This window comes from Chionomys nivalis, chromosome 5, assembly GCF_950005125.1.
Source record: "Chionomys nivalis chromosome 5, mChiNiv1.1, whole genome shotgun sequence".
NCBI lineage: Eukaryota > Metazoa > Chordata > Mammalia > Rodentia > Cricetidae > Chionomys > Chionomys nivalis.
Window position 1 is genome coordinate 88,163,257 of NC_080090.1, and position 23,098 is coordinate 88,186,354.

A 23,098-nucleotide genomic window follows, 5' to 3' on the forward strand; every position below is an offset into this window, starting at 1 on the left:
TCAGGACAATTGTAACCCCAGAGACTGGGTGGATGCATGTCAGGAAACTCCTAAGATGCCTGGCCCTGAGGATTAAAGGAAGGTATTTATGGGCTAGCCTTGGTCTCTGGGCTATTGCTCTATCACAGACAGAGCATAATTGATGAATGAATTTGATAGTACATAGTATAACAGACTGGCAATCTGCATAGTAATGCAAAGTTTACTGTTGCATGAGTAACAAAAACCTGGAGACAGAAATTGGGCTTCAACCTGAAGGTCAGAAAAGCAAAGCAGCCAGCTACTGGCTCTCACCTCCACCTCAGTTCAAAATGGCGATCCTGCATCTAGGAATCTCAGAATGAGACTGTGTCTGAGAAGAGCTGTCTCCTCCCGTCTTATATTCCTCTCTAGGGCTGGGATTAAAGGCATGCACTACTACCTGGTCTTTAAATTGATCGGTGTGGCTGTTTTACTCCCGACCTTATAAATAAATAAATAACTTTATTTATTAAAAACAAATGAGTATCACTACAGTTTCCATGTATAGAGAATATGCAGAGTACTTTTGTGTTGCTTTTACATGTTCTCCTCACATCCTTTCTCTGGGAAAGTAGATCAGACAGACTGGTTTTTTGTTTGTTGTTTGTTTGTTTGCTTTGTTCTTGTTTCTGTTCATTTTACTAGGAGCTCAAGTACTCAGACAGGTCTTAAACTGACTCTGTAGCCAAGAATGAATTTGAACTTCTGATCCTCCTGCCTCTACCTTCCAAGTGCTGGGATGACATGCATGTAACACTGGGCATAATTTCGAATCTTTAAAAATAAAAATTTGTAGCTGTAGGAACTACAGTTCAAAGATGCTAGGAAAGTGACTGCCTCTGCTCCCAGACAGTGGGGAAGCGCAGACACCAGTCCCTCAGCTGACCTCACCTGAGGGATTGATGTCTGCACTTCCCCCATTGTCTCCCAGCAAAGGGTGACTAGGTGGTGAAGTAATTCTCTGGGGAAGCATGACCAATTTCCCTTCCTCTGCATTCCTCTCTGCCCCCGCCCCTGCCTGCCAGACCCCTTATATACAGTTCTCCAAGCTCCCTTGCCTGCATACACAACTGAGACGGGAGCTTGCTACCTACAAGGATATCCTCTACCGATGAATGCTGAGGAGCTTGCCCAACTTTTCCTGCCACAAAAACAACCAGCCGCTTCCATCAGCAGCCTCTAGCATCACTTCAGGACCTGAGGTGAGCGGTGGGGGCTGCCCATAGCCTTTGCTCTGAAGCTTTAGGCTGTGGCCTTTTGGGGGAATGCCAGCTTAAGGGCTGATTGGCAGATACCAACCTCTTGAAATAACTGAATGAGGAGTTGATTACTCCAGCTTATACCAAGGAGGATTGGGGTTGTATGGGAGGAAGGCCAGGGGGGTAAGAGATCCAGAGATGGACTTCGAGGAGTTGGGAAGCCTATAGCACTTAGAAGAGAATGGGAAGATTTTTGACAATGGGCTCTGGCCTTGGGCACCTGTTCCCTATCCCAGGTATTTATTCTCTGCCCTCTCTGCCCTTCTGGGGTTGGGAGACAGTTTCTTCAGGTGTCAGGCAAGGACATGACTAAGACGGCTCCTATACGGTTGTAGAAGATGGGGTGGAGGAGTAAAGAGGAGAGAGAAGAGAAGCAAAGAGCAAGGGAGGCACGGCAAACAGTTTTCTGTGGTAGTCATGGAGGCACGGCACTGACTCCCGCTTGAGGGGCTGCCACACAGTCATTCCCAACGGGCCCTTCAGAGAAGCATTTTGAGAATGACTCACCTGGAACTCATGCCCTTCCTTCTGATTTCGCTTACTGGAAAGATCAGTTCTTAGGAGCGCGTCTGCCAACTGAGGTGGCAGACTTGAGCGTGTGACCCAGACTTGCCTCCTGTGCCTCTCCCTGTGGGCCTCTGTTAACAACCCTGGGCTACCTTGTGTTGCGGGGTGAAGGCTGCTTGCCTCCTGACGGAGAAATAGATCTGTAGAAGTTGCTCTAGGACTCAAAAGCGGGTCCTAGAAACCAAAGGATGAAGTGAGCTCTTTCTCCTCCTGAGTCTGGGGTCTCTTGTGCTCTTGGCCAAATTCTTCTTCCTTCCTCTTGGTCCCATTTCTGTTGGTGGCCAGGAGGACTGGGATAGAGAAGGAAGGAGATGCACGTGTGGAGGTGGATGAAGACGGTGATGGAGGGCAGAGAGGTAGCACCGCCAGCAGCTATGAGCTGGAGGGTAGCAAGACCCTTGCTCCACTCCAGGGCATCCTGCAAGGCTTGCTGTGTTCTTACCTGGAAACCCACCTGTCTTAGGATCTGTTCTGTTGTTCTAATGGAACATCAGACACTGCATAGTTTATAAAGAAAAGATGCTTGTCTCAGAGTTCTGGCAAGTTTAATATCAGGGTGACATTTCCTCGACCCTTTTGGTTGATAATCCCAAAGCACAGCCTGCATACTCAGCCCCAGACAGTGTCTGGTATCATGGGACAAGAAGGCACAGGCAAGGCAGAGCTGAGCTGGCTTTTACAAAACCCACTTGAACGCTAGCTAGCCCATCAACCAGTAATCTTCACAATCATGAATTCACTCAAGAAGGCAAAGATGTGGTAACCTCATCCTCTTAAAGGTCCTGCCTCTATGTACCTCACAGGAGGGAGCGGATCTAAATAGGAGTTTGGTGGAAACATGCAAACCACAGCATTTTTCTAGCCCCAGGCATCCCATTTGTGTGCTCCTAAGGGTGGCTGTATCACCTCTGGGAACGTTGTTTGGGGGTGTGGGTTCCGAGTCAGAGGTTGGCTCAGGCTAACGCCTCCTTTCCTTCAGCAGAAGCACCTGCCCTTTCCTCTGCCCAGATGAGCTCAGCTCTACAGACTCTGTCCTGCCTGACCCTCATCCTTCTTCTCTGGAACCAAGTGCCAGGGCTCCAGGGTCATGAGTTTCGATTTGGGCCTTGCCGAGTTGAAGGGGTCGTTCTCCCAGAACTGTGGGAGGCCTTCTGGGCTGTGAAGAATGCTGTGGTAAGTAGAGGCTAGCCCTGGATCCTTTCATGGTGCTCCCCCTATAGGGGGTATCTTTTCAGGACAATGGATCCCTTTCCAGCTCTCAGTTTCTAACATAAGAACCCTGATTAGCTGGATGGTGGTAGCGCACACCTTTAATCCCTGCAGTTGGGAGGCAGCCGCAGGCAGATCTCTGTTAGTTTGAGGCTAGTTTGGTCTACTAAGTGAGTTCCAGGACAGCCAAGGATACACAGAGAAACCCCAAAACACAAAACAACAAACAAAGAGAACCCTGGTGAGGTCAGGAGGTTCCATATGCCTAGTGCTATACATGAGGAACCTGAGGCCCAGTCACTGTGGTCAGCCACCAGTCAAAGAATCAGAGTCCAAAGGGCGTAAAAGGGACCCTGAGTGATTCTACTTCATCCTGGATGAGTCTGGCTCAAGTTTAAGGAGCAGGGTGAGAGGCTCTGCGTTTTGGAGAGTCCTCCAAGAGTAAGAGTCAGCTCCTAGGTTCAGCCACCTGTTCCCATGTGAACTACGGAGATGAACCTTACCCTTTGTGGCTCCCTGAAAGGCTCCATTTCCTTGTGTCTCATAGGACTAAAGGAAGCAAAGGGTTCTTTTCAAGTTTGTGGTCAGGCTCTAAGGACCCCTGGGGGTCCATGTGCCCCTTTGGGATGAGTAAGCTTAGTGGTTTTCTGTAGGCAGGACCTGTACAGCCTCCCCAGGAGCAAGCTCATTATGTCCTGTCCTGGGACCTCCTCTGGTCCCTCTGTCCTCCGAAGCTCACAGATGGGATAGAGTTTGGAGTTGGGAGGACAGTGTATTAGCAAGATTGGCTCCTACATGCAGATCCCTAACCTGAAGACATCTTTTCTTTCTGTTCCCAAAGCAAACTCAGGATGGCATCACAAGTATCCGGCTGTTGAAGCCTCAGGTTCTTCAGGATGTCTCGGTAATCAGATAGTGGGGAATGGGATAGATCTCTAGGAGGGGCTGATGGGAGCCCTTCCCTTCTGCTTGGAGGTGACCCTACACAGGACAGGGCAGAACATGAGGCAGGGTGGTCTCTATTTGGCGTTACTACTCTGTGGGTAGGCGAAAGGGTGGGGGTTGAGGTTGATAAGCATCATTTTCCACTGAGTCAGGCCCTTGCCAGTCATCTTTCTTTTGCTTATGGAAACACAGCGGGCATTTACTGAAGTGAGTCGGTATTTCACCTCCATCCTTTCCTCTCACCTGCTACCATAATGTTGTGGTTGGGGTCACCACATGAGGAACTATATTAAAGGGTTGCTGCCTTAGGAAGGTTGAGAACCACTGCTCCAGACAGTCTATGACATGCACAGAATACCCCCTGAGGGCACCAAGCTTCGGGAGCAGAAAGGGCCAGACGGCCCTTGCTGGGCTCAAGGGCATCAGGTGTCACACTCTTCTCCTTCCTGTCATTTTCCTTGTCTCAATCACAAAGTCCGAGTCCAAATGCCTTTCAGGATCCATCACGTTAATGAGGTCTTACAGTAGAGAAGGAAGGGAATATCATCTGGGTGGTGAGCCAGGAGTCCTGGGAGCCAGGCTAGCATCTGGAATGGCTGAGTCACCTTGGGCTGGCATCTTCTTCCTGGGGTCTGGGATCCTTCTGTGAATCACTTGTTCTACAAGACTCTCGCCATCCCTTCAGATCTGTCTAGTGCCACCATCGTTTCCAAGGAGACCCTATGGCATTCATCTTGCCTTGAGTGGCACATGGGTTTTCTCTTTAGGGTTAGGGTTGGCAGATGCCTCAACGATTTGGTTCTTCCCCAGGATGCTGAGAGTTGTTACCTTGCCCACAGTCTGCTGAAGTTCTACCTGGACACCGTTTTCAAAAACTACTATGGCAAAATAGCTAAATTAAAGCGTTTGAAGGAGTTCTCCACTCTGGCCAACAACTTCATTGCCATCATGTCAAAACTGCAGCCTAGTGTGAGTAGATCATGACTGGAGCCTGGGAAATGGTGGACTTGAGAATCTGCCCCTCCCCCATCCAATCCTTCCATTCCAACACCGAGTCCTGGGTGTCACAGAAAAGGGTTATAGGTTCAGGTCTCCATCTGCTCTGACCAGAGAGATAACCCATGCAAGGCGCTCCACTTCTCTGGGCTTCAGTTTTGTCATCTGTGAAATGGAGATGATGTTTCTACTGTAGAGATTTGGTGGGAAGAAAGGTACAGCCTGTCCTATGTTGGGACTCTGGCTCTGGCTTCCTTGAGAGTGTGGGACTCAGTGCAGACCTCACAGGATCTGGAAGCCCCACCCTGATAGCACCAGGAAGAGCTGGAGGGGTGAACCTCCACTCTGCTCTAACCTTAGGAATGTTTCTTGCTGATCCGCAGAAGGACGAGGACATGCTTCCCATCAGCGGGAGCGCACGCCGGCGGTTTCTGCTGTTCCGCAGAGCATACAAACAGGTGAGGCTAGCAGCTGGAACTGGGCCCACCCAACAGAAGCAGGCAAGCTTGAACTGTCACAGGGGAGTGCCCCAGAGACCTAATGCAGACTCAAATGCAGGTGCCTCCTCTGGGCTAGTCCCACACCTACCTGACCCGGGAGGGAGACACGTATATTTGCAAAAATAAGCATCTACTTTGCAGAAGTGATTTCTTTTCCTGTTAGTTTTTTTTTTTTGATTTTTACTGAGCTCTACATTTTTCTCTGCTCCCCTCCCTGCCTCTCCCCTCTCTCCTCCAACCCTCCCCCAAGGTCCCTATGCTCCCAATTTACTCAGAAGATCTGGTCTTTTTCTACTTCCCATGTAGGTTAGATCTACGTAAGTCTCTCTTAGTGTCCTCTCCTGTGAGTTTTCAAACAGAAATGCTATTGTTTTTCCTTACAAGATTGTTCACTATTGAGGACTTCCCTTAAAAGAAAGTTTTACAGGTCCCTAATGTCAGAATTGAGAGAGAAGGTGGGTAACTGACTTTCCAACACATCTGCATCGTTTCTGCAATGTTCAAATGGTCTCATTTTGAATAAAACATATAAAGGATTACATTATATCTTTGTAGATTAACACACAAAAGAAAATCCAAATATCAAGCCTAGTACCCTCACCCTCAAAGAAAACATGCTTGGTTTTGATCACTTTATGGGAGAGCAGATACACCAGTCTAAAATCCATGGTGGGATGTACAAAAGCATGCTTATCCACCCAGTGAGCTCACCACATCTCCCCTACGTGGCATCCCATGGTTCTTATGATCAAGGTTTGTGTTCTTCTCTGGCTCCTTACCCACTACTCAATAGCCCCTTTTCCTCACCCTGGAAACAAAATACACATAGATGGAGTATAAGTGATGGGTGGATGCATTTATCAGAGGCCATTCCCCAGGTGATTCAGCTAATTTGGAGTCAGGTCCCTTTCAGGCAAGCCAGGTTGGAAGGAAACTATTCTCAAAGTCAATATCCCTGACCCCTAACTCTCCATTTGCTGCAGATGGACACAGAAGCAGCTTTGGTGAAAGCCTTTGGGGAAGTGGACATTCTCCTGACCTGGATGCAGAAATTCTACCGGCTCTGACTGTCGGTCAGGATGATGTCCTCGTTCATCCTCCATGTCATTTCAAGCCATTGTTTATACCCATGCTGTCCTCAGATGTGTGGACACAGACTGACTCCATGGTTGGCTCAGGCTTCCCTTTAGACTTCCTTCTTCAGCAGTCCACATGACAGTCATGGACGGTGTCTTTGAATGCTGTAACTGATCCACAAGGTGGATTTGCGTATTTATTACAACTTTATTTAAATCACTGTCACTGTTTCAGTGGTAACCATATTTATTTGTGAGTTTGGACGCTTCACGAAAGCAGCAGAATGTAGTGCCCCATGCTTCCATGGTATTTCCTGTGATTTGGCTACAGCATGGGGGCAGTGGATGGTTGCTCAATAAATGTTTAAACTGGGTTGCTTCTATTTATTTATTTTTGTCTGTTTTGAATTGTTGGGGAACAATGAGTGATGCTGAGTCAACTTTGGTGCTTGAGAATCACATGGGGAGAGAGTGCTGGGCTGGAAAGGAAGGCACTGACTTGGGATTTTATTTATCTTCATGTGTATGGATGTTATGTCTGCCTGTATGTTTATCCCCTGGGACTAGAGTTAAAGATAGTTGTAAGCTGCCATGTGGGTACTGAGGATCCAACCCAGGTCCTCTGGAATTGCTGCCAGTGCTCTTAACCCCTGAGTCATTTACTGTGGGAAAATGTTCTTGTACACTGTAAAGATATGTCACCCAAACTGGCTCAATAAAACACTGATTGACCAGTAACCAGGCAGGAAGTATAGACAGGGCGACCAGACTAGGAGAATTCTGGGAAGAGGGAAGGCAGAGATGCAGTCATCAGTAAGATGCAGAGGAAGCAAGATGAGAATGCCTCACTGAGAAAAGGTACCAAGTCATGTGCCTAAACATAGATAAGAATTATGGGTTAATTTAAATTGTAAGAGATAGTTAATAATAAGCCTGAGCTAAGAGGCCAAACAGTTTATAATTAATATAAGCCCCTGTGTGTTTCTTTAGGACTGAACAGCTTTGGGACCAGGCAGGGCAGAAACTTCCACCTACAGTTATTGCTCCACCAAAGGACACTAATTTGAAGACTAAATGATGAAAGCTACAATGTGGGCTAAAACAGAGCCGATTCATTCCAGAACTTCACCTTTTCCTTGATTTCCCACCCACCTAACTCCCCGATTTCTCCAAGTACCCATCTTTTCTTATGATGTCATTCTTTCCTTATCTGTTTAATATGATGTGTCAAGCTGAGAGTGACTTCATACCTGGATGCAGTGTTCAACCTGTGATGACATACCTTGCAAAGAAAGGCAGCTAGACTCAGGTAGCCACTTCCTTCTATTTCTAGGAAAGTGTTCAGGGAGCTTGTGTTGTGTATCTGGGAAAGGCCTTCTTCTCAAACGCAAGAACTGGCATTCTCCTGCCTCATGCTATGCCTGAACTCTGCAGCTGATGTCAATTCCAGACGCGCCTGACTCTACCCTTGCTCTAAACATCAGACATGAAGCATGAGCGGGTGGGATGTCTCTTCTTCCGTGCTGGAAGTGCTAGTGCAGAGCCCTGACCTTGTGGGATCCCCCAGGGTGCTTTGCTCCCATGCCTTGCTATGAGCTGTCTGGAACTGACAAAGCAGAGAGGTGATAGTTTGGCTAAGATCAAAGTGAAGGTGCTAAGATATAGAAGAAGATAGGAGATAGCCAAGACTTTCTGAAAGAGAGAGATGCTGGAGTCAGGTTATTTATACCAAGTGATGGGGAGTTAAAGAGGATTTGTGCGTGTGTGTGTGTGTGTGTGTGTGTGGTGTCTCTAACACTAACGAAAACTTAGTTCTAAAAATTTAGAATAAGTCATCATATCAAATAAGTTGCCCTTGACATGGGACTCAAGAAAAGTAGAAGCTCATTATGCCCTTTGGTTCAGGGCCTGGGAAGATCAGCCAGGCTTATGATCCAGTCTGATGCCACATGAGCTAGGAGTAAGGCAGCAAAGACCATGTGACCAGTAGTGATGAAGCATCTTGTAGGTCCCCTAGGATGTTAGGTGACACAGAATGGACAGGTGCCGTCATGACAAATTAATGCTCTGTATGTCCAGAGCTCTCCCGATGAATGCAGAGGCATCAATGGGGTGAAAATTAAATTGTAATAGGACCATTCTCAAGGCATTCAGATAATCAGGCGAGACTCAAGTTGGGGTATGGGACATGGGAGGTAACAGGGTTTCTATAAACAAATCAAAAAGGTGCTGGACATCAGCAGACAGGCAGGACTCATTGGCACGAAGATCTGGGCCTTGGGGGACAGCTGGGGAGATGACATGGGCCAGGAATATTGATGTAATCGTCTGAATCACTGTCTTCCACGTTGATAGCAGGCTGGTGGCCCAAGGTCACATACTCACAGCTTGTCTTCAGAGGTGGGGTGTGAGGCCAGGGGGCTTCAAGTACCTGGGAACAACCAAAGGAGTGTCAGTAGCTCTGGCTGCATGATTTTAGCATCTGTTTAGGTGGATATCCGCTGCAGGGAATGGAACCACACGGACATGGTTGCTGAGTTCCAGGTGGTAACGATGCAGAATTGGCTGAACTCCTTTAAGTGGGCCAGCCCCAGGGTTTTTCAGGGTGCAGTCTCACCCCCAAATAACTGGAAACTATTTCATTCTAACGTGGGCAGGATATGCTTTACATGGGGTTCAGACTGAAATCATACGGTGTGAAGGAGGCCCACCTGCAGAAGTCTCCCCTTGGGGACAAAGGGATATGACTTGTAGGAAAAATATGCACCTTCTCCGGCAACTATTCAGAGGTGGGGTGAGTCATTTCTTAGACCTCTGCAAGGACTTGGAGAAGCCATGACATGGCACAAGACCGCATTCCAGAAAAGGGCTGGGCAGCTGAGGAAGGGAGATTGCAGGTCATGTGGGCACTAGGGTGCTTCTCTTTGCCAGGCAGAAGCTTTAGGACTTCTCCTTCATGGCAGCTAGTTCTCAGAAGACAAGGCTATGTCAAGACTCCAACAGGGTACAAGTACTATAATGACCATAGGGCAGATCCACAGGAAAAGAAGACAGACTCTGCTGGGCCAGTCACCCCCAAGCCTTGGGGACTATTAGGGGGTTTATGTGGGTGAGAGGACACATTCAAGAGGCTGGAGGTGACTACAGGTTTCTTCCCCTTTTAGCCAGACACGTGATCATTTAATCAATATATTGCCAATCAGGCATGACATTCATAACCTCCATTGAAGGCAGATGTGCCTGCAAGACAGCTAATGGGAGGCGAGTAGAAGTGAGATATGGAATTTCAGGGTCATGGTCATAAACAGCCACTTTCCCTGTGGGTAGAAATAAGGATTTGGTCTGGCAACTGAATACTGACCATGGACATGGAAGCTTGTTGGGGTTGTTAGAGCAAATAACCCTGGGTTGGTGTCATGGGTTAAGCCACTTCTTCTGGTCCCTCTGGTTTGAACCTTGACTTCAGAGGAAGACATGGCCTCCGTGTCCTGAGCTCTGCATTTTTTAGGTCTGTTGTATTTAATTAATTATCACTAATTAACACACACATAGAGCCCTTATTAATATTTTTCTGACTACAAAACCCACTGTTTTAGACGTTGTGAATACTTAAAGAATTTTTCCTTAATTTGGAAAAACAAAAGGACACACCTGTTCTGTTTGAACAGCTGCATCTCTGCCCAGTCACTTTGGATAAAGTCTGATGGCCACATTACCGCCTCTCATTTTAAATGAGTTTTCCAGAATGTTCTCCCTCACACTGAGTTAAAACTGTCGGGGTACCTTTCACCCTCTCTAGCCTTCTAGAAACCTAAGTGTTACTTTTACACTACCGTCGCTGCAGGGTTACACATATTTTATCATTCTCTACTTGACTAAGGCCATCCAGCATCCATTTATCCCAAGAGAAATGCTTGACCAGGTAAGTAAGGTAACCAGAGTTCTCCTGAGGGCTTCAACCTAGGAACCAAATACAACCAATTGGGGTACCGGGGACTAGAGGCGCCTGTTTGCCCGGCTGAGCACCGATCACTGGCTGGGGTGGGCGGAGCTTACCTGCGGCGGGGCGGGGTTTGCTGAGGCTGGGGTACTGAGGAGTGGAGTCTCTGTTGGGCCTACGGGGCAGAAGAAAGCGGTGAGGGCTGGGCCTCTGCAGGCCTGGCCGCCACCCGTCCCCTGCGCCCCTCCCGTCTCCACGCTTCACGCGTGCGTGCGCTCACCCACTCGGTCGGGTATAGGCGCACGCCGCGGGCAGGCGCTGTAGACGTTGTTCTGCGAGCGTGGTCTCTGCGGGGCACCCGGGCGCTGTGCGGGGAACTGGCGGGACGCCTCCCGGCCTCGAATCCTCATCGCCACTCGGCCCACGCGCCTGGAAAAGGCTTCAGGGAGTCACCGGGAAGAGAAAAGGACATGGCATCAGATGCCGGTGGCCACCTGCATCTCCTCCCCTCTAACTGGACATCTCTCTGGTGCCTGGCAGTGTGTGACCTATGCATAGATGCCCAGGGTGCAGAGCGCAGGAGGAAGGGCAAAGCCCTCCTAGGTTCCATCTCCCACCCACCGTCCCTGGGAGTTCAAGCTGGATCGGAATGCTCTGCTCTCTTTTGGTATCTCAGCTCTTCCAACCGAAACCCAGAGCCTCAAGCTGCTCACCTTTCCTTCTTTGAACGGCTCTTTTTACCATCAGTCCCAAAAGAACCAGCAAAAGAAAGCCCAGGAAGGCCGGAATCAGGATGTGAAATTCTAGGACAGGGATGTGAAGCCGTTGGTCTTCTCTCTCATACTGTGGGTTGTGGTGGGGTGTTCTTGGTCAGGGGGAAAAAAGGGAAAGGAAGACACAGAAGGTAAATGAGGAAAAGAAACGTAAAGACTCAGCCAGTGCGGTCACCCTTTTTTGGAGATGACTCAGAGTTGACCCTTTGTGAACAAAACCCCCTCCATCACCCCACCGAGGAGATTTGTTTATGGGGTCAGGAGTCTTGGGTTCAAATCAAGTTCCGCATTTTACTGGTTATGTAGTCTTGAGCGAGTCTTAATTTCCCTGAGCCGTATTTCCTTATAAATGGAATCATAAAACCTGCCACAAATTTGTTAGGGCTATAAAACAAAGGAAATATAAAGAATTGAAGGTGCCTGGTCTATAGGACTTTCTATAACAGCTCCTGTTCCCGCCGCTAGAAACCTTTTCACGGGCCGACTTGCATTAGGCAGACCTGGAGTCTTTTATCTTTTTAACGTCTTAAGACACTGCATGGTGCCAGGCATGTAGTTGACATTTAGAAACTGTTTATTACGTGGATTTCTGAAATAGGAATCAAGAGTCCTGTCTTCACTGAAACCACTTAGACTTCATTGCCTCAGTTTCCTCGCTTATAGGGTTTGAATGATTCTGGGAGTTCATCTTCGCTCAGACTGTAAAATACTTGTGGGTTTTCTTGCGCATTTGCTATAAGGCTGCCCCCTAGTGGTTCATTTAGTTCCGATATTTAGGACCTAAATAAGGAATTTAAAGGTGTTAGCGGCATTAAAAAGGAAAGGAAAAAAGATGAGCGTAATTTTAACATTTATTAATTAGTAATTAATTTTAATTACTTTAAATTAATTAAAATTTCTCATTTAGTTATTCATTAGAACAGACCTGAATGAATCTGTATGATTGAAAGACCCAAGCCTTTCTATAAGGTCAGAAATGGCTGTTGGCAAGCGCATCTTTGTAAATGAAACTAATGCATTTTCATAGCACACTCAAAAACAGCATTTCTCGGGGGACTGCTGGAGACAAAGCCGAGAAGGGGCAAGCTGACTCCAAGGCTCTTCGCAGCTAGGCCCTAAACACAGACTCTTCTTACCTTTGCCCCTGGAGTCTGGTGTGGTGGCTGTAGCTGGCCGCTAGGGGCTGCAGTGCAGGCTGAGCTGAGGTCTTTGAGGCTGTGGGAGCAGGCAGGAGGGCTGGGGACCTAGCAGCTGTTGTGGAAGATGTTCTGGAAACTCTGGGATGGTGGGTGACTGGAACGGTGCTGGAGGGCTGGTGAGCTGGAGGGGCCTCGGTCCTGGGAGCTGGCGTGGCCACTTCAAGAGAGAGAAGGGGAAGGTAATAGTGATCAACCGTATTCTCCAGTCTGCAAGAGTGTGTCTCCCTCGCTCCGTCATTGCTCCCCTTCTGCCCATACATGCTCCCTTTGTCCTCGCGGTGCTCATGGCCTGGATTGCCTTTATAACATGCCATCTGCACAGGAAATTTTCATACATGCTTCTTTCAAATATCATTTTCTCCGACAAGCCTTTCCTGACTTCACAGGCAGAAGCACTTACCATGTACTGAGTGCGGGGCCGGGGGTGTGGGGCGGGGCGTCTCTTGCTTTTCTATGCTCATTTATTCTCTTCCATCCCATCCTTGCCAGTCACACCCGCCGACCTATGATCTGCCCAGTCACACTGTTTCTCTTGGCCCCGGCAGGGTCTCCTAGTGTAACAATGTTCAATTAGTGTGTCTAACTGATCTGTTATATGCCATGGAAACCTTAGCGTGACCGTCATCGTTTAAGTGTCAAATAGAGTTGTTAAAACCACTAGCTACCAGCAGGCAGAAGACAGCCCTACAGATAGCCGGAAGTGGAATGACCTCCAGCTGGGAACCAGCTGCCCTACCCGGACTTTGAAAAAGGAGCTGGCATTTGTCAATTGGGCACTTTGTTACTTTGGTTTGGTGCCACCACCTGGTGGTGATATGCGACTCCTCCAACTAGGGCCTGGTGTCCTAGTTGTAGGGTGAAGGCCCTCTCTTAAGGCAGGGACAAAGAAAGCATGGGAAGCCCATTTTCGCTTTGCCAGCCACTCTTTGAACTAAAAAAAAAAAAAAAAAAATCCCTCTTCTGTAAATCTCAATTTGAAGGACTGACCTTTGGATATGGATTCAGAAGAAGTGACATGTTCAACCTCATGGAACCGGCTGGGAATCTGCTCCTGCGGAAATCTGTGAAACCAAGGTGGAGGCTCAGGTGGAGGCTCTTCTTCCCAGAATGGTTCGTAGTCTATTGGAGGCAAGAGGGATACACTGGTGATCACCAGGAAGGAGAAAGGACTAGAGGTTCAAGTAGACACTGACTTGGGCGAGGCTGTCAGGAGATGAGCATGGTCCCCTGAGACAAGCAGAAAAGGAGCTGAACATGTCCCCCTCCCCCTCCCCAAGGAACTGGTCTTTCCCACGAGCACACCCTGCATTCCCTATAAGACCATCGGGCTATTGGGATTATAAGATGCTGAACCAGTCGTGTGCATGTTAGGAAGTTACTGAAAAGAGGAAAAGTCAGGGGTAAGAAGACATGAAGGTCCCGACCATATAGTAACAATGTGAACTAGATATGATTTGATCAGGGAGTCTTTCTCCTTTCCATTCATCCGAGACTTTTCATAAGTACATAGGACCATCACGGACTTTCTTCTGGTTCCCTCAGCCTAATGTCTACCTCTCCACTCATGCCCTGGGTAGGACAGGCAACACACAGCACCCATTTTATTCCATTGTCCCTTGTGGATAGAAGGTTCTAGGCTGGGGTGTTGGTCTTAGACTGTGTCGATCTGCATTGTCACTGGGCTGCCTAACACAGCACGGAACAGTCACAGTTACAAAATTGCCTGTTTTCTCAGCTGGGAATGTTTCCTAAGCACCTACCAGGATGGACATTCAGGGTGATTCTCTGGGTCTTGCCCCGGTCTGTGTGTCCACCCACACCGCAAGCATAGACTCCATTGTCACTCTCGGTCAGCTGGGTCAACTCCACGAGGAAATACTTTTGATCCGACCACGGCAGCAGGGCGACTCGTCCTTCATACTCCTTCCTGACGAAGCTGTTGGATACCACAGTGGCACATATCCTGGGGTCAGTCATCTCCCGGCACAGGTACATCCTCACACCTGTTTGAGGGTGAGGGAGTGGGCACATGACGGTAATGGATCCACCCCACTCGGCATCCAGCCGTACTTCCGGGAGGACCTTCAGCGTCCCAGATACTGTAGGGAGAAGAAATCAATGCAGAAGAAGCTCTATATCCAGATGTGTCTCAACTTCAGCCACACCCTCAACCTCAGGCATCTCTCCAAACCTAGTGCTGACCCCAGACCACCCTCACACACTTCCCTAGATCTAGCCTATCCCTGCATTAGCCAGGCTCAGCTCTAGGATGATCTCTGCCTGTTGACTCGTGCTCAGTTTCTTCAAGGTCCTGTTCTCTTTCAGGCTTACTCTGTGCCCATCCCATGTCATCAGCATCAGCCTCATAATTAAACCTGAGACTGTAAGGGCTTAGACACAACCACAGTGCCTACTCCAAAGAGAAACACTATGCCTGGAATGACCACAGTGACACACAGCCCCCAAGTAACTTCAGTATGGGGCTGAGAAAGGTGACACGTTTAGCTTCCAAGATCCCCTTTTTCTCAAATCCTTTCTTCTACCCAGTCCCCCCTCCAACTCTATCAAACTATTCATCCATTAAATACCTTTCATGTGCATCCCCCTGTCATAGATCAATCATGTGGTAAGTCATCCCAGCAGACTGCTTCTATAGCACATAGAATAGATTCCAGGAGAGAGATACCTCAGGGCTCCCCAAAGGGAGCAAGCAGGAACACCTGATTCAGGCTGCCAAGGGGATGGTGTCCCAGGAGTAAGGCTTTGAGAGAAGTGATATCCAAGCTGCACCCTGAGCCAACGGGCATGAAGGGCAACAGAAAAGGTGATATTCGTCACTAGTGTAGAGAACTCATGGGAGCCAAAGCAAGGTAGGCATGAGTGTGAGTGCACATGTGTGGTTATGAACATATGTGTGTCTGAGAGGGAGCACAGCAGGGAGGAGCAGAAGCTGTGGACCACAACAAGCCAGGGGAGAAAAGGATAGTGTAATTTAACCCTCGACAGAAGAGGTTAAAGCCACAGAAGACCATGTAAGTGGGGCCCAGCAGGTGCCTCCATATACTGAGAGAAGGCTTAGTTACTTTTCTATTGCTGTGGCCAAACACCATGACCAAGCCAGACTATAGAAAATAACATTTAATTTAGGGCTCATGGTTTCAGAGGGTTAGAGTCTATGACCATTGTGGTGGTGGGGGGGGCATGGTAGCAGGCAGATAGGCATGGTATTGGAACAGTTGCTGAGATCCACAAGGAAGAGGGAAGGAGAGAGAGAGAGAGAGAGAGAGTAAACTGGAATGGTGTGGAGTTTAATCTTCAAAACCCATTCCCAGTGACACACCTCTTCAACAAGGCCACACCTCCTAATCCTTTGCAAACAGTTCCAAGTGTGAACCAAGCATTCAAACATACGAACCTCTGGGGGCCATTCTTATTCTAAGCATCATAAGGACTGATAAGGCAAAGTGTGCATGTGTCTCTTTAGGTGTTCTGGAGGACTAAGGTGGAGGTGAGACGGGCCTTTCAGAGGACAAGAACTGCCTCTATCAGGATGGGGATGTGAGAAACAACACAGCAGGGAAACCTGCCAGCTTACCGACGTTTATCTGCAACTGAATGTTTGTGTGCATTCTGAAGAGCTCCGATGACTTAGTCAAAGGGAGTTAAAATAAAAAACCAGAATGTCAATGGGCTTGAGGTTTCTAGATTAGGATATTTCTGGTAGAGGGGAGCATTGAGGTGTAGGAAGGTGGGGAAAAATGGGCTAGAGATGGGGGTTAGGCAAGGGTGAAGGGCTGGACAATATCCACAGGAAGCATTGAGATGGAAAAAATAGCTATGCTAACATGCCAGAGAGGGGAAGAGGCAGAGAGGGGTCAGTCAGAAGCGTGTGGTCTGCCCGGGAACCGTGCAGAGCATACACAAAACCCAATAGTGTTTAAAACTACTGCCAGCAGAGCTCACTCGGGGGTTCCTGCCTGGACTCCGGCAATGGAAGGTAACATATTTGCAAAGTCTCATGAGAGGAGACCTGATCTAGGGACCGCAGGAATCATAAACAAACAAACAAACAAACAAACAAACAAATAAATACCAAAAAACCCGACTAGGTTCCAGGGTAAACTAGCTAGCCAGGATTACAAAAACAGATTTCCAAGACAGAGATAAGGCAGGTACAGTCTTTCAGTTCGTAAGTTTGAGATGCTGCTGTCCACATGAGTCACCCAGAGAGCTCGCTGGTGCCTTTGAGCAGTCTTGTCCTTGGACACGGGCACTCTCTCTGTCTAGGCTGCTGCAGGACCCACTTTTTAAATGAACATCCCAGATACAATCCTTGGCCATTTAAAAGCGATTTGGGGGAAGAAAAGGGAGGTGGGAGAAGGTGTCTAAAGGAACCCACCGATGTGATATTAATGTTGTAGAGGCAATTGAATGGCATCGAGTTTGCAATCTCGATTTTGGTGACTAAATTGCTGGCGACAGAAGAGGGAATGACATAGTCTGAAAAGTCACCGTCAGTATACAGTTGGGTGAAAACACACGTTTGAGACGTGAGTGATGCCCTGTAGCTTTCTCACAGTGCGGAGCAAGGTGAAATAAGGTCGGGCCTTGAGGGCTGAGGCCACTGCAGAGATTTTTCTAGGCAGCAGTGGGATTCAACCCACACAGGAGCAGAATGCTCGAAAGGAGAAAGACAACTGCTTGGGATTTGTGTGTTATCAAAAGGGCTATAGGTTACAAGTGTGTGTTTGTGGGGCAGACGCTCTCTCTGCCTGGACCTGTAGCTCACCCATTCACCAGCAATCCTGGGCATCCTTTTGCCTGAACTTCCCCAGCTCTGGCTCCTAGGTGTGAGCCGCTGAACCTGGCTTTTTATGTGACTGCTGTGGTTCTGAGCTCAGGTTCTCACGCTTTCGTGGCAAGCGTTTTCCCTACCTACCCTCCCGACTGTGAAATTCTAAATTCCTTTAAAAAGGACGAGAGGGCTGGTGGGATGGCTCAGTGGGTGAAGGCACAAGCTGACAACCCTGGCAATTTTGGTTCCCAGTGCCCACGTGATGGAGAAAGAGAGAGATGACTCCTTCAGGTTGTCCCCCGACCTCCATACGCATGCTGTGGCACATGCCCCAAATATACAAAACCAAACAAACGTCATAAGACATTTAAAAGCATGAGAACTTCCCACTCGGCGTCCCATTCCCATAGACAGCAACCTGCACGTGAATAGGTCTGTTCCCTGATTTCAGTTCTGCCACGGAAAACAGCCCTCTTTTCCTTTTCCAGGGCACTACTTCCGCTGCAACTCGAGTCTACCCTCCTCTTGATTTAGAATGTCTGTCTGTAATGATCCCCTTTTCTGCTGCATCATCGACTGAATTCTCTTCAGCACCGCAACAGCTCACACACAAGCCCTGATAGTGGCACCTTGAAAACTCTGCTGTTTGCTCTTTTCTGTTTCCTTTCTCAAATGTCTCAACAAATTCATATCCACTCCTTCAATTTCTCTTTGATCAAATTCGATCAAAATTTGGTCTCTAAAAGTCCACCGAAACTGCTCTCATCCACGTCAAGACAACTGTCGTGTGGCTGTCTCTGTTGATCGCTTGTTTGTCCCCATCTTACTGGTCCCCTTGGCAGCATTTGACCCACCAGAATCTCCCTTCTAGGACCCCTTTTTGTGCCCCCCTGATGCTATACTGCCATAGCTGTTCGCGTGCTGGCTCCTCGCTTACTTAGTTATCTCCATTTACCCCTCAATGGTGGACTAGCACAGAGCTTGGTACCTGTGTCTTCCCTGCTCTTTCCGTACTAACTCATTTATTCTAGGGCCCTTTAAATACAGGTGCTGGTAAAGTTTTAGCTCAGCACATGTTTGCTTCTAGTCTTGTTACTACCTCTGAGATCCAAACTGGCTCTGGCCCTTGGACTCCATTGACTATTTAAGATAATATCTAACAACAGCCAGAAGATAACTCTTCCTAAACCTGCTCGCTCATAAAGGAGTTTTCTGTCTTGGCAAATAATACTACCATCCAAGGGCTGAAGACCAAACCCATCCTCATGCTAATGAATCAAGAATAAATTGTTGGAGGTCCAGGGGAGGGCGCAACGGGAGAAACTGCTAGCTTGACAAGTTCAGTCCTTGGAACCCTTGCAAAATCCCAGATATGCTTCTGTAATCCTCTCATTCTTATGGTGAGACCGGAGGCAGAGAGAAAACTGCCTGGAAATTCACAGGCCAACTATCTTAAAGTATGTAGCATAGCAGCAGATAAAATACGAGTGACCCTGCTTTTAGTAGGTAGAAGGTGGGAAGTGACTCTCCAAAGTCACCCTCTGAAGCCTTGGTTTTCATCACTACACCCTCTTGTTCGAGAGGTGAAATACCGAGCTCAGGTCATCTTTTCTATTGTCCCGTTGCAGAGTTGGAGGTTTCCCCCTGTGATGGGTTGATGGATTGTTTTATGTCCACTTGACACAAGCTAAAGTCATCTCAGAGGAGCGAAACCTCAATTAAGAAAATGCTTCCATGAACTTCTGCAGTTCAGCTGAAGAGAGGAAAAGGGAATCATATGAGCAAGGGGCGGGGTCAAGATCATGATGGGGAAAACCACAGAGACAGCTGACCCGAGCTAGTGGGAGCTCATGGACTCCTGACAGCCTGAGAGCTTGGGAACCTGCATGGGACCAAACTAGACCCTCTGAATGGGAGCGGCAGTTATGTGACTTGATGTGTTGTGGGTGGGGTGACTGGCAGTCACACCAGGACCTATCTCAGGTGCATGAACTGGCTTTTTGGAGCCCATTCCCTATGGTGAGATGCCTTGCTCAGCCTTGATATGGGAGAGGGGCTTGGTTCTGCCTCAACTTGGTATCCCAGACCTTGTTGACTCCCCAAGGAAGTCCTTACCCCCTCTGAGGAGTGGGTTGGGGATGGGAAGGGGGAGGGGGATAGGGTGGGAGAAGGGGAGGGAGGGGAACTGGGGTTGGTATGTAAAATGAAAAGTAATTTTTTCAAAACAAAAATAAATGGAAGAAAAAAAAAGAAAATTCTTCCAAATGATTGGGCTTCAGGCAAGCCTGTAGGGGCATTTTCTTAATTAGTGATTAATGGGGGAAGGGCCCAGCTCATTATGGGTGTTGCTATCCCTTGGGTGGTAGTCCTGGGTTCCATAAGAAAATAAGTTGGTCAAACTTACTGGCCATGAGGAGTAAGCCAGTAAAGAGCACCCCTCCATGGCATCTGCATCAACTCCTGCATCCAGGTTCCTACCCTGATGAGTTCCTGTCCTGATTTCCTTCAGTGATGAACAATGACATGGAGTACAAGCCAAATAAGACCTTTCCTCACCAACTTGCCTTTTGGTCATGGTGTTTCATTGCAGCAATAGAAACCCTAACTAAGACCGCCCTTAACTGTACCAATCTCTTAACGAATCATAGTTCTTTGCTCTATTTGCATCTTTAACTGAGTTCACATTCCTTCCTTTGCTGAGCGGAGCATTTCCCACACATTTCTCTTCTTTCTCACTGTAAATCTGGGTAAACACAGGGAGCCGTAACCACGCCACTGCCTGAATGCTACGCCACATTTACAGTTCTCCTGTCAAACAACTTATTCCATTTGAGTTCAGGATCATTCAGCTTATGGAGGCACAAACAGATTACAGCCAGATTCTTCACCGTGTTATAACACAAATGGCTCCTGCTCCAAGTTCTGATGGAGTCCTTGTTCCCCTGTGTGTGAGAGACTCTGGTCTTATGCGCTCACACCAGAATACCCTAATTAACCTCTGCGTACAGCGTTTTAGACCTTCTTTAACCATCCCTGTTTCAAGACGCCTCCCGAAAACGAGTTCTGAAGGCCTATAAGCCACAGGTCAGATGTCTCAAGCAGGGGTCCCACGTCTTGGCATAAATTTCCTGGATTAGTTACTTTTCTCATTGCTGCAACCAAATACCTAACAGGAAGAAACTTCAGTAATGAAAGGTCTACGTGGGCTCACGGTTTGAGGGCGTAGACCAGCGGTTCTCAATCTGTGGGCTGCGACCCCATTAGAGGTTGAACGGCCCTTTCACGGGGGTCATCTAAGTGCATCAGAAAACACAGATATTTACACTACCATTCATATCAGTAGCAAATTTACAGTTATGAAACAACACAAAAATAATTTTATGGTTGGGGGTCACCACAGCAGGAGGAACTGTATTAAAGGGTGGCAGCGTGAGGAAGGTTAAGAGCTGGTAGAGATCGCCATGGGATGGAAGCTACAGCAGCGGAAGCATGAAGCTGCTGGATTATATCTCGGGGTGGAATGGCGTGTGTGGGGGATCAACAAGGAAGGTGAATCCCAGTGCTCAGCAGCTTCCTCTCTTTCCTGTTTTTATTCTATCCGTGAAGTCAGCCCATAGTCCAATCCACAGGCAAGGTGGAGCTTCTCCCTCAGTTAACTTTCTCTGGAAACATCCTCACCACCACATCCAATGGTAAGCCTGACTAATACCTGCGCATTTCTTAATCCAATCAGATCCTCAACAAAGCTTAGCTCTCGCAAAGGAGATGTTATTGATGGACCAAGTAAGATAAGCACACTGAGCCAAATTATGATGTGACTGACTGGACTCAGAGGGTGCTCAAGAACGAGAGGTAAGTAGGTTTGGGAAGAACCGTAAACTGGGAGGGATGGTGTTTCCGTAGCAGGGACAGCCAGAGCGAGGGCACGGGAGCAGGAATCTGTAGCATTTGTTCAAAGAAGAGCCTGTTTGGCTGGAAGACACAACAGAGTGTGGTGCATTTAGAAGATAAGAGTAGGTGCTGGAACAATTGGATGACATTATAATGTTAGAGACAGTTAGGACAGATGGGATAGCTGGTTTGTATGGCACAGTGAAGTCTCTCAGGCAAGGCTTCAGGCACACTGAGTTCCAGATCTTGGTGACCGTATAAGGGGGTGCCGGATAGGAGGTTTAGGGACTAGGTTAGGCAGTCTTCATTTGAACTCAATAGCTGCCAATTCAAGAGTGCAAAAGAAAAGAAAGATCTAAGGAAAGAGAAAATAGATACAAGAAGAACAAACCTAGGAAGACATCTATTTTCAGATCTCATACGTGACTATTTAGGATACGTGACACCTTCAGCCTTCGAAAACCTAGCGGCTGCGCTGGATGAGAGTTGGGAAGAATGCTACACGAGTTGGGAGGGGCCAGCACTTCACAGTCTCCAAACGCCTGCTCTTGCTCAGGGCTGGAGGTGGCTGGCGGTGAATTAGCCCTGGTTAATTCAAACCTGGTAATTAGCTGGGAGTGTTTCCCCCACAGTACTCACCTGGCAGGAAGCAAAGTAACCAGAGCCAAAGACACATGGTTCCTTGGAGGCCAGATTCCAGACAGGAGCCCCTGGAGTACGGCGGAGACACAGTGATCGCCTGGACAGCGATCACCTGGGAGAACCTTCTACAGTCGGGTGCTCGAAAGAGAGTCTGGCCCCCCTGAGGGGTAGGGGTTTAAAAATGAGGAAATGATAATCTGTCCTGTTTGCTAACTGGCCTTTGTCTAAAAAAAAATATCAGCAAACCACAGCGGAAATCGAGTGTTGAGAAAACATGTATTATATAAAAATGGGTGACTAGAGTTCAAAGGATCTGTAAGAAACTCGGGGCTCTGGACAGCTACTGGGCTTTGACATCTTTCTCAGCGGGGCCTCCCAGGATTCCTATGCATTGATTGGTTTCTGGACTAAAGTCATTTATTGTTTCTCTGTCTTCAGGATAACACAGACTCAGCTCCAGTTTTCTCCCAACAACAAAGGCTTTGTGGGCCGAAGCGCAGCTGCTTGAAGTCTTAAGGGGCTGTCAGTTAATTCCCCTGAAGAACACTTGTGAACACCCTACTATTTGTGTGATATTAACCACAGATTTTGAGCAATTCACTAATTTTCTCTGCACTCTATCTAGAGAATAAATGAAAGTGAGATAACACAGCCTCAGGCACCCCACCAGGCAGACAATCATTCCTGGGGGGTCTTAGCCCCAGCCTGCCCAGTGCCCCAGCTGTACTTCGTCCCTTATTCTCCCACAGTGGTCTTCCCTCTCACAGAGGCACATGCCACTGACTGGTAAGAGAAGGACAATGCTAAGAGTCAGGTGTGACAAGTCACATAGCAACTCCGCCTGGAGTCCCAGCAGCCTGGGAGAGCCAGTCTTCAGGACACCTAGTGACAAGGGTAAGGCCATTGATGGAGAGAAGAGACAAGGGTAAGGCCATTGATGGAGAGAAGAGAGAAGCAGAGTCCGTGAGAGCTCATGAAAACAACTTTGGATTCAAGACAGAATGCCTGAGGGTTTGTCCAGACTTGACGCGTTTTAGCCTTGGGCAAGGGTCCCTGAGCCGGTGTTCTCACTGATAATAACGTAGGGACAGTCACTGTCTTGCCTGGTGCACAGCAGAAATCGCTGGTGTGGCAATGCTATTAAAATCCTTTAACATGGAGATGTGCAAAGCTGTAGCTTCTCAGGGGGTTCCCAGGTTTTCCTTCAGGGCCGCTTCATTGGCTAACCACAGTGCCCCGGGCCCCCGGTCTAGGCTTTCCAGCTACTGTGCCCACCCTATTTCAG

The 23,098-nt window shown here is 48.1% G+C and overlaps 2 protein-coding genes across 2 annotated transcripts; one reads left to right on the top strand and one right to left on the bottom strand.

The window, feature by feature from the left end:
* Positions 1-2,855: 2,855 nt before the first annotated feature.
* Positions 2,856-6,564, top strand: Il24 (interleukin 24). Its single transcript, XM_057770926.1, has 5 exons — positions 2,856-3,020; positions 3,898-3,960; positions 4,812-4,970; positions 5,381-5,455; positions 6,481-6,564. Exons 1-5 carry the CDS (start codon positions 2,856-2,858, stop codon positions 6,562-6,564), a joined length of 546 nt encoding a protein of 181 aa, XP_057626909.1.
* Positions 6,565-8,402: 1,838 nt separating this feature from the next.
* Fcmr (Fc mu receptor) lies at positions 8,403-21,950 on the bottom strand. Its single transcript, XM_057769997.1, has 8 exons — positions 21,811-21,950; positions 14,246-14,584; positions 13,473-13,604; positions 12,423-12,642; positions 11,227-11,378; positions 10,794-10,952; positions 10,630-10,688; positions 8,403-9,004 (listed from the first exon to the last, which is right to left on the bottom strand). Exons 1-8 carry the CDS (start codon positions 21,845-21,847, stop codon positions 8,828-8,830), a joined length of 1,275 nt encoding a protein of 424 aa, XP_057625980.1. The 5' UTR covers positions 21,848-21,950; the 3' UTR covers positions 8,403-8,827.
* Positions 21,951-23,098: the final 1,148 nt, after the last annotated feature.

What these genes read in the sequence shown, in the direction of transcription:
- Il24 (XM_057770926.1), top strand. Translation starts at nt 2,856, where the DNA reads ATGAGCTCAGCTCTACAGACTCTGTCCTGCCTGACCCTCATCCTTCTT. An exon ending in AGGTTCTTCAGGATGTCTCG is followed by an intron (nt 3,961 to 4,811) that starts GTAATCAGATAG and finishes GTTCTTCCCCAG; the next exon opens with GATGCTGAGAGTTGTTACCT. An exon ending in TGTCAAAACTGCAGCCTAGT is followed by an intron (nt 4,971 to 5,380) that starts GTGAGTAGATCA and finishes GCTGATCCGCAG; the next exon opens with AAGGACGAGGACATGCTTCC.
- Fcmr (XM_057769997.1), bottom strand. Translation starts at nt 21,847, where the DNA reads ATGTGTCTTTGGCTCTGGTTACTTTGCTTCCTGCCAG. An exon ending in TTCTGAATCCATATCCAAAG is followed by an intron (nt 12,643 to 13,472) that starts GTCAGTCCTTCA and finishes TCTCTCTTGAAG; the next exon opens with TGGCCACGCCAGCTCCCAGG. An exon ending in CAAACCCCGCCCCGCCGCAG is followed by an intron (nt 9,005 to 10,629) that starts GTAAGCTCCGCC and finishes GGTTGTTCCCAG; the next exon opens with GTACTTGAAGCCCCCTGGCC.